The 17503-nt window shown below is 40.4% G+C and overlaps 1 protein-coding gene and 1 long non-coding RNA gene across 12 annotated transcripts in view; one reads left to right on the top strand and one right to left on the bottom strand.

The window, feature by feature from the left end:
• The window catches only part of GLIS1 (GLIS family zinc finger 1), a 180255-nt gene that overhangs the window by 135410 nt on the left and 27342 nt on the right, over positions 1-17503 (top strand). For 8 of the 10 annotated variants that reach the window (XM_085231385.1, XM_085231381.1, XM_085231391.1 and 5 more), the window contains 4 exons: positions 3465-3626; positions 6935-7045; positions 10545-10677; positions 16791-16935. In XM_085231385.1, coding sequence (XP_085087511.1) covers positions 3465-3626; positions 6935-7045; positions 10545-10677; positions 16791-16935 — 551 coding nt within the window. The remainder of the gene's footprint in view (positions 1-3464; positions 3627-6934; positions 7046-10544; positions 10678-16790; positions 16936-17503) is intronic. The other 2 variants (XM_085231382.1, XM_085231383.1) reach the window with 2 other exon arrangements.
• LOC146543741 (uncharacterized) overlaps positions 3620-17503 on the bottom strand; it is a 28091-nt gene continuing 14207 nt past the window's right edge. The window contains exons 4-6 of one of the 2 annotated variants that reach the window (XR_014885161.1): positions 17307-17435; positions 13657-13743; positions 3620-3907 (exon numbers count right to left, since the gene is read on the bottom strand). This is a non-coding gene — a long non-coding RNA (uncharacterized LOC146543741). Of the gene's footprint in view, positions 3908-13656; positions 13744-15237; positions 15365-17306; positions 17436-17503 lie in introns of those variants that run through there. The other variant, XR_014885160.1, reaches the window with a different exon arrangement.

Here is a 17503-nt window from a genome sequence, read left to right as displayed (position 1 = left end):
AACAGAGGTTTTCCTGGAATCCTTCAAAGAAGCGAGGACTTCTCTGCAGCTCTGAATGAATTCTCTCAGCCCCATGCCTGTCAGCTCTTTGTGCCAACTCCTTTCCTCTCTCCCTCTCAGGCCTTTCACCTTCCCCTTTCAATATCTTCCCTTCTTCTCATCTCATGCCAGCAAGGCTCACATGCCCACACCTTTTCTGCTGGTTTTCTTCATATTTAACCACCCTGTAGCAGCCCTACCTCTCAAACATATGAGCTGTAGTCACATCACTCTTTGATGTTTGTCTCACCTCATGTGGTTAGACTGAATTTGATGCAGCATTGTGACTAACCCCACTACAAGTTATCCAGCATAATCAAGCTGGATAATACAATTAACAAAAATTAGAAAATAATATAACTAAGAAAAGCCACTGGAGCCCAGGCACACATGAGTGGTGGTGCTAATACACAATCTTTGGATTCTGTGTTAGCACCAAAAAAAGGCTGCTGACCACAGTAAAAGTGTTGCTGTAGCTCGGAGCATTTATGGTAGGGCCTGTTCCTTCTCTTCCTTAAGTCCTGATCCAGCAAACTCTTAAACATGTGTGCTCTCATGTGTTTCAAATTAAGCTTGTGTCTGGATGTTCTGGATGTTTTAGGACATTTGCCATTGGAATTTTTGCTACTGACATCAATGGGAATGAAGCTGGACCCCTAATTAGTTTGGACTATTCTACATACAGCCTAATGCAAAGTAGGAAAGTAGATATAAAGCTGAAGACTGATAATCCACTAGCTAAACATACTGAGCTTTGTGATTGAATAGCTGAGAAATGCCTTCTGTGTGCTAACTGCTCTCTCTTCAGTCCTGAGATAGCATTGGGACAAGAAGGAACAGTGTGTCACTGTAGGGATTCTGGTGCCAGCAGTCTATAAAGTCTGCCAAGGAGTGTTAACAAGGAGAGTTGTCATGTAATGTTTTTTTTTTTTTTTTTTTGAGGCTGTCTGTCAGAACCTGTGAGCTCTTGAGAGTGAGAAGCATGGCCAAAGGGCTCACAATAGTGTTAGGAGTGTCTGCTCAGGTAGGGGATGAGGAATTGCATATGCAAGTGAGTGAGCGTGAACAGCTGAAGGGCAAGGGCAAGGCCTGCTGCCAGAATAACTTGATAGACTCTGGGTCTGATCTCTGGCTGCCTTGTAGTCAGCTGTCAGTGAGGGAAAACTGAGCAGAGCTGGTCTACTGAACTGAAAGTGAAAGGGATGTTTGTTCTAATGGGGTGATACAAAACTGTGTGGATACAACACTGATGAGAGAAGTGTGAAGAAAGGTAGTGATAAGAAAGGGATCTGGCTCACAAAGAGGAATAGGTCTTCGTTACCTCAGAACACTAAATCCATTTGCCTGAAGTTGTCTTTATAGAATGTCAGGTGGGAAGTATGGATTTGCCAAACTGCTTATTTTTCCTAGGCTTCAGCATATTTGCATATTTCAGTACATCATTCTGAGTCCTTTGCCAGTTTTTTTTAGTGATGACTAGAAAGAAAGTTTGGTTTGTTTTAAGTTTTGGTGGCTTGAACACTTCCAAAACTTGCCCCCTCCTTCTCCAACTTGTTCTAAGGGGAACTATAATTGGGCTCTTGGGGCTGTAGGCTGTAGGTCTCAGAGTAGCTCCAGAGCTTTCATCATGGTTGTGGTGGGGAAAAATGAAAGTACTTACATATCAGACAATTGTCTGCACACACAGACCTAAATATGCCATTTGGACATTGTCTGCCCAGAGCAGAAAAAATATTTAGGATGGTGAAAACCGTAGTGTGTAAGTGACTGAGAAAGGCAGAAGTTTGCATGGTGTCTGGAAACCCCTCTGTGGGGGTGTCTGTTTGCTGGAGTGCCTTGATGTGTTTTATCTCCTGTATGTAGAGCTGATCTCTGTCCAAAGACAGAACAGTCTGTAAAATGAAGCACTGGCTGGAGAATACAAATCAGCTTGTTCAGGTGCTTAAGATGCACCCAGATCTGAGCAGGAAGTGAGGGACCTTTCTCTACCAGCAGTCAGAACTGCCCTTATTGGGTACCAGGAGACCAGGTGCCTCCAGGTTGTAGCATTTCCATCTGTTCTCACTTCCCACCTCTCTGCCTGCAATACTGGATGCAAAAACTGAGTCAGGAGTTCACACGCCAAAATGTATGAGAGATGTGTGTGTAACAAATAGAATGTGATGGATGGGCAAGAGTACAATTCCTGCGGTTCCATCCAAAGAACCACAGGTTGTGAATGTACTGAACAAAATCCTGACTCAGCAGGAGGAGGTGACAAAGCACTTATTAATTTTGTGGTCATGAGCAAGAATCGTATAAAAAAAATGACTTCCAGAAATTGTTGTTCTACTTTCTATCCATGAAAAGTGTTCTTGGTACTGACATGAAGGTGCACCGAGTTGTTGTTTCTCAAGTACATTCTTTGAGGACTGAATTACAGTCAAATCAGGTTCCTGTCTATATAGACACAAGAAGATCTGCAGTGAAGCTGCGATGCAGGGTACAAACACACCACCATGTGTGAGTATGCGTGCATGGAAGTGCTTGTGAGCATGCGTAAGTATCTGAGTGCACCTTCTGGGTTTGCTGGTGCATGAATGTGCAAATACATGTATTTGTGCTCACCTGAGTTCATTCTCAAAGCCCATCATAGGTAGTACCACCCTGGGGAGGAATAGGCATCTGTGACACTGCAACTTAGTAGCCATCAATGCAAAGCACTCTTTCCTTGGCCTATTAGTTTGAAATTTTATTTATTTATTTATTCCAATTTAATTTGAAACAGCTACTTTTGTTATGAATGCTGTGCAGCATTTTATTACAAAGTTCCTTAATGAAACGGGTGCTTAAGGACTCAGAATTGCTCAGGTTACTGGCTGTATAAATGCCGAGAACAGATCTGAATGATAGAGCTAGTAAAGAAAAGGGTGCAGAATGACAGCAGAGTTCCTTTGGATTGATCTTCAAATGGATCAGGTCTTGTAATAGTCTGTGCTCATGCTCTTCAGGGTATTACATTTCAGACATCTGAAACCAGGTTTACCCACTACAAACAGCTCCTCCTGCTCTCTCTGTAGCAGCTAATTGTTATTGCCCACAGTGGTTCCTGTGCCAATTAGCAACTGAGAGAGCTCTTCAGAACACTTGTACTTTCTTCAAGTTTTCCGTACTGACTCCATGTCTTCAAGCCTTCAGTACTTCAGACAGAACGTGTGGGATATTTATAACCCATGTATTATTGTTGAGCTACACACCATGTCTTCAGTGACAGATTAAATGAACAGCACAAAATGTTGTGTTTCATCCATAAATTTCAACAGATGTTTGAATGTTGGTTGATTTACTACATGTCCAGCTTGGATCTTACACTGTTCTCATTGTGGCTGCACATGGTTTATTTAATACTGCTTTACAACCATTTTTTATGACTTTTTTTTTTTCAGTTTGAAGGGTGCAACAAGGCGTTTTCTAGGCTTGAGAACCTTAAGATTCACCTCCGAAGTCATACTGGGGAGAAGCCGTACCTGTGTCAGCATCCAGGCTGCCAGAAAGCCTTCAGCAACTCCAGTGACCGGGCAAAGCATCAGCGAACGCACCTGGATACTGTAAGCATGATTTCAAGATGGGAGCCACACTGTTTTCCAATGGTCTTTATACACAGTCTGCTCTGAACCTGGATAGAGACTCTTGCTTTCCATGATGAGTGCCTCAGAACACTCAGCTATAAGCAACTGCACTTTTGTTTTTAATTGAATGTGCTTTGAGAAATGAAAAATGTTGTAATCACGAAAAGACAAATTCAGCTGTTACTCATGCTGAGAAATAATGTGCTCAGGAATAAGTCACTCAGCAAACCTCCATTGTTCTTGTTCCAGTAAAAGAGAGCCTGTAGGATAAGGTGTAGTATGAGTGAAAGCTGAGTCATTGCTGCTGTACTAAATGATGCTGTTGTCTTGCTTCCTATCCTCTATTGCTTCAAAAAGTCTGTTCTGAATGAATGCAAAAGCAGCTCAGACATCTCAACAGAAGGTATGCCTTCCTGTTTTGGACATAATTTTCTGAAGGTAAAGATACGGTTGTGATATTTGTGAAGAAGCCACCACCAGAATATAATACCAATTCTATACAATTGGTAGATTGTGGCTAAGCTCTGAGTCTTCTCACTTCTCACATGGAGAAACTGGGAGCCTGTCTAGTGTGATAGGCTCTGAGAAAAATCACTGGAGGATGGGGAAAGAAAGCAAGTAGGCAACTTTGTAGACAAGTTAAGTGCTCAGCATAAAGCTTTTAAAGAACAACAGCCAGAGTTGTTCCTTTGTTTTTTTTTTTTTTTTTTCCAAAGAAGTGAATATATGTTTTAATGTTTGGCCAAGTGTTTATGGGGCAGAACTTTTGAGTTTAATTGATATTTACTTTTTAAGCAGTTACACATTTCAGACAGTGCAGCATTAAGGAATGTCTAATGTACATTATGCCTTGCAAAAACAAACAAGTAAGAGAAGCAAGTCAGTCACATTTTCCAAACCAAAGCACACTTACAATAACAGTGTTTTATTTATTTGAAAGTCAACCTGAGATATTTGAATTTGTAATTAGTTCTAAAATGCGTCTCTTTTGAAATTGGATACACTAAATTGTGGGTGCACAGTCCTGAAATCTAACTGCTTAAATCTAATGGGTGTGTTTGTGCCAGACGCTCAGACTGAATGCCATTTATTAGTTTTGAAAGATAAATCAATGAGTTAACAAAATAGGCTGAAATTTGTATATTTGTGGATTATTGAAGACAAATCTCTTAACTTTCTATTTTCTTTTCTTCTTTCTTTATCTCTGTCTTAATTATCTGAAAAGCTCATAAATCAGCAAAAAGGTACAGTAGTCATTTTCTCCTAACTTTCTTAAATGCCTAAAAATATTATCCACTTTATTCTGTTGCAGGTTCTTTAAAACTGTTTCTGTGGTCTTACACCATGCCAGCTTCTGTCCGCCTCTTTGCGTTAATTTTAAAGCCCTGTGATTTATGTTTTGTGAATGTGAAAAGTAACAAGGCTACAGCATGGTGCTGTTGTAAAGATTGCGTGTTGCCTTAGCTCAGTGGACAAAATAGTTGTCTGTAATGTCAAGGGAAACTGCCAAAGCAAATACTAGTCAGATTTTCATCTAGTTTCCATATCAGTAACTCAAATTATTTTATCAGTGCTTCGGGTGATGCCAGTGATTTGAAAAATACTCTATTTGTTCAGCTAAGGGATATGTTAAAATTTTCCATAGTTTTTCCTCAGATGTCAGTACTTTGTGTGCTCTGGATACGCTCAGTAAATCTGCTTTGCCCTATATCTTTCTGGGTAGGTGCTGTTAGTCCGTAAGGCCATGAATTGGTGAATGATTCTATTATTCCTTCAGAAATTTCCTGCTGGCTGGAAAGAGCAGCAGTACTTATCCTCTTGAGGTACTTACAAAGAAAAGGGGTTTATATAGACTACTCACTCCTTATTGAGTGCATTTGGAATTGGTTTTAAAGCTTCTTAATGTAGGTCAGTCCATCATTTATCTTCTCCAGAAGGAGAATCTGTAAATAATTTCAGAGATTCACTGCTGTATACTAGTTTGATTGAATCTCTACTAAATCATCTGGAAGTAGATCTTTCTTCTAGTTAGGAGCAGAACAAAGGGAACATATCTGTTCTTGTGGTAAAAAGGGCATGTCATCACTCCTCCAGGAGTACAGCAGCTAGCTTAAAGGACCTCACAGTCACTCCTCTCCAAACTGTTGTTTGGTTGCTTTTTTTCCCCCTGCATTTGTGCATCCTCTTTCTGAAGCCAAGGGAATAAGGAATGTAATACTGAGTTCATGACAAGCCAGTTATATAGCTTTGAGAAGGCACCAGACTTACTGGTACATGTGAGAAGGCCAAGATAATGTTGACAGATAAGGCAAAGAAACGTTCAGCTCAACTTGAAAACTTTGTGAGCTTTGACATTCAGCACTACTTTGCTCTCACTTAATGGTTACTTAATAATGAACACTGGAGTCCCTTTGTTCAACTTGGCAATTGCACTGTCACTTGGAAGCTGCAGTGTAGTGCAGAGAGAAGTGTTTGGTTTGTTGGGAGTAAGCACAACTTGGTGAGGCTTTCAGGAGCTGGGACTCTGGGATCAGCAATTCACTTGGAGCGTCCTTTATTTTCATGTAGGAAGAGCTGACTGGAACTGCTTGCCCAGGCTCCGATGGTTTTCCCAGGAAAGTGCTTGTACTGGGCCACGTTTTGACGAGCTCTGAAGCATGTCAAAATCAGTTGGAAAGGTCTTCCCAACAGAGTTACCAATAGTGGATTTTTCTGCGTTGATTTGCTCAGATGTTAATGTTCATTGCAGGTTGTTTGGTTAGGAGTTATAAAAAGAAAGACGTTGTTGAAAACAGGAAAAGGACATGAAGGAAACCAAATGTGTGCTATTGCATGAGTTTTACTCTGCTGCATATGGAACATAGTTGTACAAACTGCGTAAATCAGAATTAGAAACCAGAATTATATTTATAATTATGCTAGTTGTTCTCATCATCAAGTCTACTGTAAAGACTTGAAAACTTAATGCTCTCAGAGCCCATCCAATTACATCTCATTAGCATTTAACTCAGCTCAGTAATCAACATCCAATGTACCAGATTAGAGATGTGCCAAGTGCTCTCAGCGCTTGCATGGAGTGCAAAACCAGAGCATTAATGGTGTTCTTCTGTTTGCACCATGTCAGACTTACGTACATAAAGGAGTTTGTAAATCTGGAAACGTCAAGCAGAGCAAGCAGCTCGGGCTTTACGCTGTGTTGCACAAACCAGCTGTCCTTCAGCGCTCTGTGTGCCAACTGAAGAGATGCAGAGGAATGTGAAATCTTTTCTCTTTCCTCACTCTTACAGAAACCATATGCCTGTCAGATTCCTGGCTGCTCCAAACGCTACACGGACCCCAGCTCTCTGCGCAAGCATGTGAAAGCTCATTCAGCCAAAGAACAACAGGTGCGTAAGAAGGTAAGACCCAGTAGGCAAACGGTGGCACATCTCCAGACCTCTACACTGTGATTGTTTTCAATTTACCTTTAGTTTATATTTTTTCAAATCAGGGTTCTTCTGCAATATCTCTAGGAAAAAATGCAAGCTGAACTAATTTTCTTTTGGATTTTAATCACTCTTGCTAACCTGTTCACTTCATAGTTTTGCTCTTCAAACATCACCATCTTTTTTTATTTCGGTTTGCTCCATACTTTATGGCCAAGCATTTTTTCCCAGTTGATCTTTCATATGCAAATCCAAATTCTGCTGTCATTCGTGTAAAATATTCACACGTGGAGTCTGTGCAATCAGCTAGTAAATACGTGCTAGCAAATCATCCCAAATGCAAGTGAAACTAGGCCAGGATACTATGGAAATGTCAGAATAAGAGTACATGTATTTGTCAGAATAAATCCGTGACTTTTCTGACCTCATCTGTGTTTTAAATGAATTTATAAATCATTCCTAGCCCAAACTGCTGGTTATGTTCTCACTAATACTAGATTCAAGTATGTATTTTGGTTTCTATGGGCTCAATCCCAAATTCATTATCATGTGAAGGAGGCTTATGGACACTATCCTAGGATCACAGAATCACAGAATGGCCTGTGTTGGAATGGACCCCAAGGATCATGAGTCTCCAACCCCTCTGCCACAGGCAGGGCCACCAATGTCCTGATTTAATACTAGACCAGGCTGCCCAGGGCCCCATCCAATCTGGCCTTGAACACCTTTAGGGATGAGGCATCAAGAAACTTGGTTTGTAGACACACGGTTTCTAAAAAGGTGATTGAGGCCCCACAGAGTTGGTGTGTGACAGAACAGACCATGAACATGCTTGAGGCCCAGTAGTGGCAGGGAATACAAAGCTTAGCAAGCAAATACAATTACTTCCAATAAGCAGCGTTGATATCCTTACCACTGCCAAGAGCTTCACGGATGAAACTGCCTGGCATATTTAAAGGATGGAGAGCATAGCAGAAATGATAGAGCGGTAATGATAGTGTGAGCTAGGGAGCTACCAGTTTGGAAAAAAATGTCAAAGGTAAAACACACAAGCAAGAAAGAGTAAAGGAAGGAACATGTGGAGAGAAGAAACAGTAGCAGAACACAGGTGATTGTAACTTCAGAATTGGGGATGAGCCATTGAGGGGTTAGATGGATGTCAAAAGGCCTACTTTTCCTGCCTGCCTGTATTGAGGTCATACTGATGTTCTTGCATCAGCCACGTCTTGTCTTGCACTCCTTCTCTCCTACTGATTCTCAGCATGAATTGTATCTCCTGTCAGTTTTCACTTGGTTAGTTCCACCAGTCTGAATGTTTTTTCCCCATTACTGGGGCAATTGTCCACCCCAACTCTGCTCTGTACCAGCTGCATGCAGCTTGAGTAACAGTGTCTAGAACAGCAGCATCCAGAATTGTGCACCCTGTTTCAGACAGCCAAGAAACATTCACAACATGACAAACTTTGTTCCTGGAAGGAGGACTCTTCAGGCCTAGCAGCCATTCAGTGCCCAAAAAACCAGGACTGTTACCTATGAAGAGAATTATTTCCCAAGATGAATGTCATTTGTTCAGCTCTGAGTACAGGGCTGAATACATTAATTTGTTAGCATCTTTTGTCTCCTTAATTACATCCCATCCCATTGCCTACTGAGGCTACTTTTCTAGTTCTGCAGAGGAAGGTGGGGAATAAACTCTAACTCCAAATTTTGCATTAAGGGACAAAATGTACTTCTGGTTAAGCAGCAAGAGGTCTTGAGCATAGAATGAAGAGATGGCAAACGTGCTACGCACAAACTACAAACTCCAGCTACCAAGACATCAAATATGTAGGGTTTTGTATCTCTAATCTCCCAGCTTGAGGAGTTTTCCTGCATGTATCAATACACCCTCCCATACCTTTACAAGTCTATCTTAAAATAACATCAACTGTTTGCTTCCCACACCGTATTTGGTAGACCAAATCTAAATCTGCACTTCTCCAGTGGTTAGAAATCATATTTCTGTCTCATTTGCCCATACTAACTTTAGGAATATTTAATAATATCCTCTGCCTTTTTTTCTTCAATATAAAAGGTATCTGAAAAAAGCAGTAGATTTGAGATTTGAAGTGTATTTTGATCAGGCTCTCTTAAAAGGGACCAAGGTAAATCTGATTCCTAAAGAAATACTAAGCAAAACAAATATTTTGCTTAAGGATATAATAAGATAAAAAGAGGCAGCCTTTTCAACTAGTTAAATCTCAGTGTTATTCAGTCAGTGGAGTCTAGTTTGGATTTCAGATTTAGGAAGAAATGGGAAAACACTGCTTACAGTCTCTTGCTATTTTTTTTGTTACAATTCTGCAAAGGCAGTTTTCTGTTACTATCGGCTTCCTGGAAGTTTTGAGTGGAAATGACTTAGCTAAGGAAAAACTTAACAGGCTGCTCTGCCTGCATGTTTCAGCTGATACGTGCTACCGAAAGGTGCCATCTCTGATAGAAAAGAGAATGCCCTGAGCTCAGGCTTTCATCAAAAGAATCCTGAATATTTCATTTGTAGCTTAGATGACTGCAGTGGTAATACTTGGTTGTTCTGAACAGCTTTATAAGAACAAAATATGAGGAAGTTAGCTGTTAATTTAGTAGTAGTCTAAGTTTAATTGGCTACAGATGCGTTTTGTGATCCAAATGTTAGATGCTTATGTTGATCAAACAAATGGCTATATAGTGGAATTCTGAATAGGTTTGCCTGGACCTTTTCTTTAGAATAAGCAAACCCAGGGGAGACTGGTATGCAAAACTGTAAATGTAGAGCCAATAACTATTTATTAATGGCTATAGAATATGATGGCTGCTTGTGTAACGTGAGCACTGTATTATGACAAAAGCTTGGCAACATCAGCATGTTTGAAAGAGAATTAGAAATGCTTTTCTTTCTTAATTCTCCTCTCCTGCAGTTTTTAATATGATCGACATTGTGGTTTTGAGAGTTTGCTTCACACGCTTTTGCCAGAGCTTTAATTTACATGGAAAACAGCTGACATATCGGTGATACCTCTTACACGTTACTGACAGCACATTACTCTGCCAGATCTAATCTGATAAGCACAAACGCTTTTTTTCTCTATTGAATGTCTTTCCAAGAGTCACAGTTACAGCGTTATGCAATCCTTTTGCACAGAACCCAAGAAACTACAGACAGCCTGAAAATGTGCAGTTAAACTTCTAAGGACGGCTTGAAGAAACACAGGGTACAAAAAACTGTTGTTGATTTTAGATTAGTGCACTCAAGTTGTTTACTTAAGAAAACCAAAGTGATCTCTAATTAGAAATGTGAACTGATAGATATATCCTTAATTGCACCAAGTTACTAAGAATGACATTGTGTTCCTTTTTTCTGTACGTAATCTTTAAGCAAAGAGACATATGAACTTAATTAGAATTCATTTGATTTACTTTGAAATAAAATGTTTGTTTTATCCTCCTCTTGTAGCTAAATTCATGTACTGATATCGAACAGGATGTACTCAGTGAGTGCTTAGCTATACAACAGCTCCACACATCTTCACAACACATTTTGGATGGGAAATGTGGTAGATCTGTAGGTCATCATGACTTAATCACAGGTAAGAATATTTTGAATAAGTATGATGCTAAATGCCATATAATACAGAGAGTTTAAAACAGTAAAGTTTCTGGGCCTGACTTGCCAGAATGGAAGATGAAAGGGGGGAAAAAAAAGAATAAAATGAAATAATTTTGTGAGTTCTTTGCTAAGGCTTGATGTTTGTTGTTTTTTTTTTTTTTAAGAGCTAGTCAGGCAAAGTGCTCTGGTTAATTTGATGTGAGCAGCACTGCTGAAATTCAGGCTTCAGCCATTTCTTCTTTAAAGTTTGCTTTGGCTTCAGCAGATGCAGGTGCATAAGCTTTGCTAAAGCCAAATAAATATTCTAGCAAAGATAAAGGCAGCAGTAAGGTTTTCCATTCACAGTGTCTGTGCTCTTCAAGAGCCACAGAAAAGTTGATGAGACTGTGCAGTATCATGCATGATGTGCTTATAATGAACAATATGGTGACATACAGATGGAGCAAAAGCTTGAATTTAAAATGTCAAACATTTTGATTATATTTTCTGAAAAGGCACCCATATTACTTCCACTGATTCTGTTGATCAGAGCGGAGAGCTTTTCATTCTCAAATCTCTCCTTGACTGTGCAACTATTGACCTCTTTTTCTAGTTTTTATATTTCTTTTACCCTTGGCTCCAGCAACACTATGTATCAGTGAGCTGCAAATCCAACGTATTTCTTTTCCTTGATTCATTTTTTGCACATGCAAATTTCGGATGATGATCAGTGAGAAGGATAGGCACAGAGATCTCACTTTGTCTGATTTGGTGGGACACTCTGAAACTTCTCCAACTCTGTAATATCCATTTGTGGATGAAGGTAACCAGGAGTGTACCTGATTTCCAGATCAGTCCATTCATAAGATTTTTAAACCATCATTGTAGCATTTTCTTGTCATTCTCTGTCACGTTGCAGACACATCCCGTTATATTTGGATCTGCTTTTGACTGGCAGATGCATATGGGATGAATTTACTGCAATGTGTTTTATCTGTTTGAATGGTTTGAAGAGAATTTCCAGGAAAAAAAAAAAAAGCAGCAGATACTGACTTTTCATTCTGTAATTGTTTGAGTAGAAATGCATAGTAAAGCCAGGTTTGGACAGTCCGATTTCATAATTAGTTAATGATTTTGAGTTAGCATTGTGTACTTTTGTATGCTCCATGATATGTCTAAGCATGGAGGATAGTTTGCAGTCTTTTTGAAAGCAATGCTTTCTAACTTCATCAATACTAGAGAACATTTAATGCTATGAAAATCAAAAAATCAAAATGTTTTTTAGCTTAAAGCTAAGTATCTGATGCATCTTGATGTAGGATGCATTTATCCTTTTCAGATCCACTGTGAAGCAAGGGCTTGCCTTAGTAATATTAATAAACACGTTTAAATTGATGCACTGACTTGTCAGTACAAGCTTTCCAGACAAACCTCACCTTGTTCCTGCTGAGACTTAAAGAAAACTGGTGGTAAGCTGGGATTAGAAAATAAGAACGCCAGGTGCTAGTTCCTCTATACCAAGGAATGACCTGGAGGTCTTTATTAATGTGTTTTGTGTTGTAAGAGCAAAGTGCTGCTTTACTACAATTACTTAGGCAACAACCTTCTGCTTTTTTCTTGGTTGTTAAAAATAACATAGCAAAATCATCCTGCCTGACATCTCCTACTCCCTTTTCCAGTTTAAATTGCACTAAGATGTCAGAATGTACCTGGTGAGCAGAAGGGGGCAGGAAGGGAAATAACCCATCATTCAAGCATCGTTCTCCTGGGAGTCCTCACTCACAGTTCATATATGGCTCCTCAGAAAGTTGTTGGAGGGACATGGGGGATTACTTCAATTCCCTGGCTCTGTCATCTGCACCCTTGAAGATGTGTGAGGGCAACACGTGGCCTTTGCTCTCCAACCCTGACGGTCCAGCCTCCTGCTTCCAGGCAGGACAGGAAAGACAGACAACACTGTCCTCAGACCAAGGTGCAGTTGTGCAGTTAGTAGCCTCAGGAAAAGCTTCTGATTTCAAGTGGTCACAGTGATACAAAAGAAGTTTTTAGTGTACAGATAAACAGCCCAGCCTTAGCCTCTCAGTGTCAGTTCTGAGAAAATCATCTTGAAAGTAAGAATTTTATCAGTCAGTAATACTGTTTTTTTTTTTTTTCATATGATTTCTTTGCTGATTGTATCAAAATGTCACCAGGATGTTGTAAGAGAAACCTAGGAAATCTTTCTGGATATCTCTGTCTGGTCACCCCATAAGAGATCCCATCATATGCACAGTATGGAGAAGTGCCAGGGAAAATAAATCAAGATGTGAAAGATTTCTTTACAGAAGTTACTTCGTATTATGTGTGGTATAGTTCCGTAGACAAACTGTTCCTCTGTCACTGTTCAGGGCTAACAAGCTAAGGTGCTGATCCTAAGAGATTTAAAACAAAAGGACATCCCTGCTGCTGCCTATAGTTGCACATTTGCTCTTTCATATAAGCAGAGGTAATATTTCTGGACAAAGCAGTTGTTATATATAAAATATATATGGGTGAATACTGCTTATGATGTTCTCCTAATTCCACTTGAAAATTGTTCATGGCTTGAACTTTTTTTTCCCCAAAGAAACCACATTATTAATGTGCAGAGCTGTGGGCTTTAGGGATCACTTGGATTCCTGGAGAGTTTCAGTTTCGTCTTTTTCCAAGTTGAAGCACATTTTAAATATGTCAGGGATGAAAGCCAATCACAGGAAAAAAGAAATATGTAAAAAAAAAAACCAACTCCCATTCCCTTGTGTCAAACTTCAGAGGAGGTTTGTGCTTAAGACTGGGTAAGACAGTGAGCAAAGGAATACTTAGCAGTCAGAAACCCATTGTTTGCTGAGACCTTCCTCTTTTTTTTTTTTTCTCCTTATCTACGTTCCTTCATGGCTGCACAGATTTAGCTTAACCAGCAGCACCTAAGAGCTGCCATCACACTCTCTACAAAGCAAGTTACCTCTGTTAGGTAATCCCATGTAGGCGCTTCCTCTGGGCATGCCTGGTCTGTTATTGTTTGTTTATTCTGGTCTCTCCTGGCATAAAGCTGGAAAAAAACAAAAAATCCTGCTAGTCACACATGCTCAGAGTACTATTTTGGCAACAGATGTTAAGGTTAAAGGCCAAGCCATTTAAAATACTGATTGATGGCACATATTTATAAGCTGAGATGGTCAATGCGTGAAGAGGCACAAGATGCACAGTTCTGAACAGGGCTGCACTTGTAGGAACAGTCATAACAGCTCCAAAAGCTTGTGTGTGACTTCAGGTTCTAAGAATATTATATCACTGCTGGACAAATGGGAAAAGAAACTGGAAAAAAAAAAGACTTTTTTTTAAGTATTAAAAATGATACTGGAACAGCAACTTTGTGCTTAGTTCCTAGTGACTCAACAGAAATGACTAATGTCTTACTGCAGTTTACATAGAATCTCATAGGAAAAACTCATCTTCTCTAGCTTGTGCCATATGCCTTAGAAGTACTCTACAGCAGGGTTGGTTTTTTTTTTTTGGTCTGTGTCTTTGGATTTCCCATTATCCAGCAGCTTCAGAGGCAGAGCCCTGATCTGAGTGGAAGACTCTGCAGGCTCAGAGCTTTATCCCTGGGCCCAGGAGCACACATCACAGTGTCTGGTGTGAGAGCAGCCCTGCAGCTCCCTGTGCTCATCTCCCTAGCCCTGCACCTAAGGGATAGGAGCTTTGCAAATCAGTGCTCTGGATTTAGGCTCATTTCCTTAGGGAGTGAGACTTGTGTATTTGTTTTGCTTGCCTCTGTCCATGTGTGTTAGTCCCCTTCCCTGTAGTACTTTTTTTTTTTTTTTAATCCATTAGCCAAGCTCAATCACATTTGTCAAATGCTGCAGAGATAATTGCATTCTAATGAGTTACATGAGTTGTGGAAGCTAGATACCAGAGAGTGGCTCCCAGAATTAGTTTTTCTCTGCAGGGGAGACAGGCAGGGCTCAGCTGGGCAGTGTGTTGCTTGGCAGCAACTGGCACACATGTAATGTCACATTCATTAAAGTATCCCAGAGGATATGGGGATGGCTGGGTTGATTCTGACATGCTTCAGGTTAGGCTGCAGTAGGCTGCCATGCTGCAGGCGTGGAGTATGAGGGCAAGGGGAGCTGGTGGCCCTGCAGTAAGGCAGCATGATGGTCAGGGAGATGTGAGAGCAAGAGACACCATGTGTCAAAGCGAGCACGAGAGCGGTGTTGTGGTGAATAAAGGTGTAGAAGGAAAACTCACTGATGAACCTCAGTAGGTGTGCTTCAAACAAGGGCCTTTTCCACAGCTGGTGTGAGCATCAAGTGAAAGTATGGATAAACTTAGGGTAAATGGAATAAGCCATACTTCAAATAGGCTTTAAAAGAAGGTCTAATACTAGATTGAGTATGGGGTGTCCATCTGGAAGTTCACCAGCTGGTGAGGCTTGACAGAAATGCAGGGCGACAGGAATTCTGGTTTCATATTATTTTCTTATGGGTTGGGTTTGAGTGCATGGGATCGTGCAGGGCACAGCTCATGAACATAAGGATGCGTGGGGTGTTCTTATTAAAATTTTCTTCATTCTCTAGAGAGCTTTGCTGACTGTGTTTTTTTTGTTCTCATAAAAATAATAACTGAACAGTAGCTAAGAGTCAGGTACTTGGTGCTCTGTCTTCACTCTAGGCAAATAATGGAAACAATCTTCAATCAGTAAAGAATAGCTCTTTGAGATCACTTAAACATTCATAAACTGTTCATTGGTGGGATTATAAGATAGAAAAAAAATAAGTATGTTTACTGGCTGCAATACTATTGAAATATATCTTTTTGAGACTTTTTGAGCTTTTGGGGTGAGCTTTGAATAGAGACCACTGAAACTATCTGAAGTCTAATATCCTTAGAGAGCACAAATCTTCTTAGATTCACCAGTTTCCTCCAAGCTGTGCTGCCTGAATATACCTGATTGTATATCAGATATAATATGTATATGAATATAATATACCTGAAAGGCGTGGGGAGATACAGGCTAAGTGTGAAGTGACAGTACATCTGAGTCACGTTATCTGCCGAGCCTGGGAATAAACGTGTGAACAACAAAAGATTTGTGGGAATGTATTGTGTTATAAAATGGACTGAAACCATCAGCAGAATAATGGAATTCTCACAGTGTAGCATCCTAGCTACTGACTTACTGTTTTCAGATGAGGCTTTGACAAATAAATCCTAGCATCACCTGAGAACATCTGACTTCTTAAAACTCCTTCTGTCTGGTTTTCAGTGCAGAAAGCAAGTTGTTTTCACTGGCTGGCTGACAAATGTTCTGTCTAGTGGGAGACAGAGATGATGTGGTTCATTCTCATACTTTTGGATCTGTCAACAGCTGAGGACTCATTGTTCATGAGAAGGTTTTGGCTCATCTGAAGGCCCTGACAAAGGTGGCTAGAATCTGGCCTTAGCGGTTCTACTCTTCAGTCACAGAAACAGATGCTGACGTTCAGCTGTTGCTTATCCACCCAGAGAGCTGTCACACATTCCTTGTGACTCCAGATTTTCCTGTTGTTTTCTGCTTGTTACATGTCATTCAAAGGGTTTGGGACAAGTGCCATCCAGAGCCCTGCCAGTAAAGCAGGACACGTCAAAGCATAGCTGACTCACAGCCCTTTTCCTGAATGTGTTACTCTGCACACAGTGAGCAAACTAGGAAAGGCGAATACTACAGGAAGAAAGAAGGCAAATAAAATAGCTCTTATAGAATGCATGAGGACTGACATGCTGTAGCTGGACACTGCTGAAGCTGGCAAACCTCATCTGACCCCCACAACCTTCAGAGTACAGTGTCAGTGGATGTTCTAGTCCTTCTGTGTGTACATACTGCAGTGGGGAAACCTCTGTGAGGTGTATGGCAAGTAAACTTAGAAAACAGCCTAAGTACTGCCTCCATGGATGAAGTAACTTCTGGTACTGCCTAGCAGAAGTGTGCTGTTCTATGCATGTGTCAAGGTGGGTGTGGGGGACAATGAAGGAGTCAGGGACTGTCAGGGACTTACTTAGATGCTCCTTTCCTTGCTTATTTTATTTTGCAACCTGATGTATGTTTGTTCACAGGCATGTACAGTGGTTCCAGCACTAACCATAATGGCCCCTCACCAGGTATACTGCCTCATGACATCCCTTCAAGACATCATCCTCTTGACTCGGCCCTTTCCAGTCCACATCACCATCAGTCATCATTGGAGAGCGCCAGGGAAGGGTATGTGTTGTGAAACATGCTTGGCTTCAGTCTGACTAATTAATTGTTTGTTATAATTTGCACGGATGCTGCTTGAATGAAAAATACTGACCAGAAGTAAGCTATGTCATTTGTTTTAGAATCATAGAAAATTTAATTTGAAAGGGACTTCATCTCATCTATCCTCCAAGCAAAACAGGGTAAACTTTGATATCGCTATCAGGCTACTTTGTCTTCAACAAAATACAGAGGTTTCTTTTCTTCATAGAGTGCAATTGCATTTAATGTTTTTTATAGTTCTTCTTTGGTGACTTCTTGTAGATTTGGATAAGTGCAGAGGACAGCTAAAATGAAAAAATTTTCAAAGGGTAAAAAAGCAAGCTATGACTCACTTGGAATGAGACAGCATTTGCCTTTGTAAGGCTTCATTTGTGTCAGGATGGCAGGCTTTCTCACTTCCTTGTGCTCTGTTAGGACTTCCTGTAATCCACCTTTCAGCTGCAAGCATTAACCAGTAAGACCTTAATCAAGGAAGGATATATTATCACATTGATTATATAGATTGCATTGCTACAGTATGTCATATTTC

This window comes from Meleagris gallopavo, chromosome 10, assembly GCF_905368555.1.
Source record: "Meleagris gallopavo chromosome 10, MGAL_WU_HG_1.1, whole genome shotgun sequence".
Taxonomy (NCBI): domain Eukaryota; kingdom Metazoa; phylum Chordata; class Aves; order Galliformes; family Phasianidae; genus Meleagris; species Meleagris gallopavo.
The sequence above is the reverse complement of the archived record's forward strand: the minus strand, read 5'-3'. Positions and strand labels throughout refer to the sequence as shown.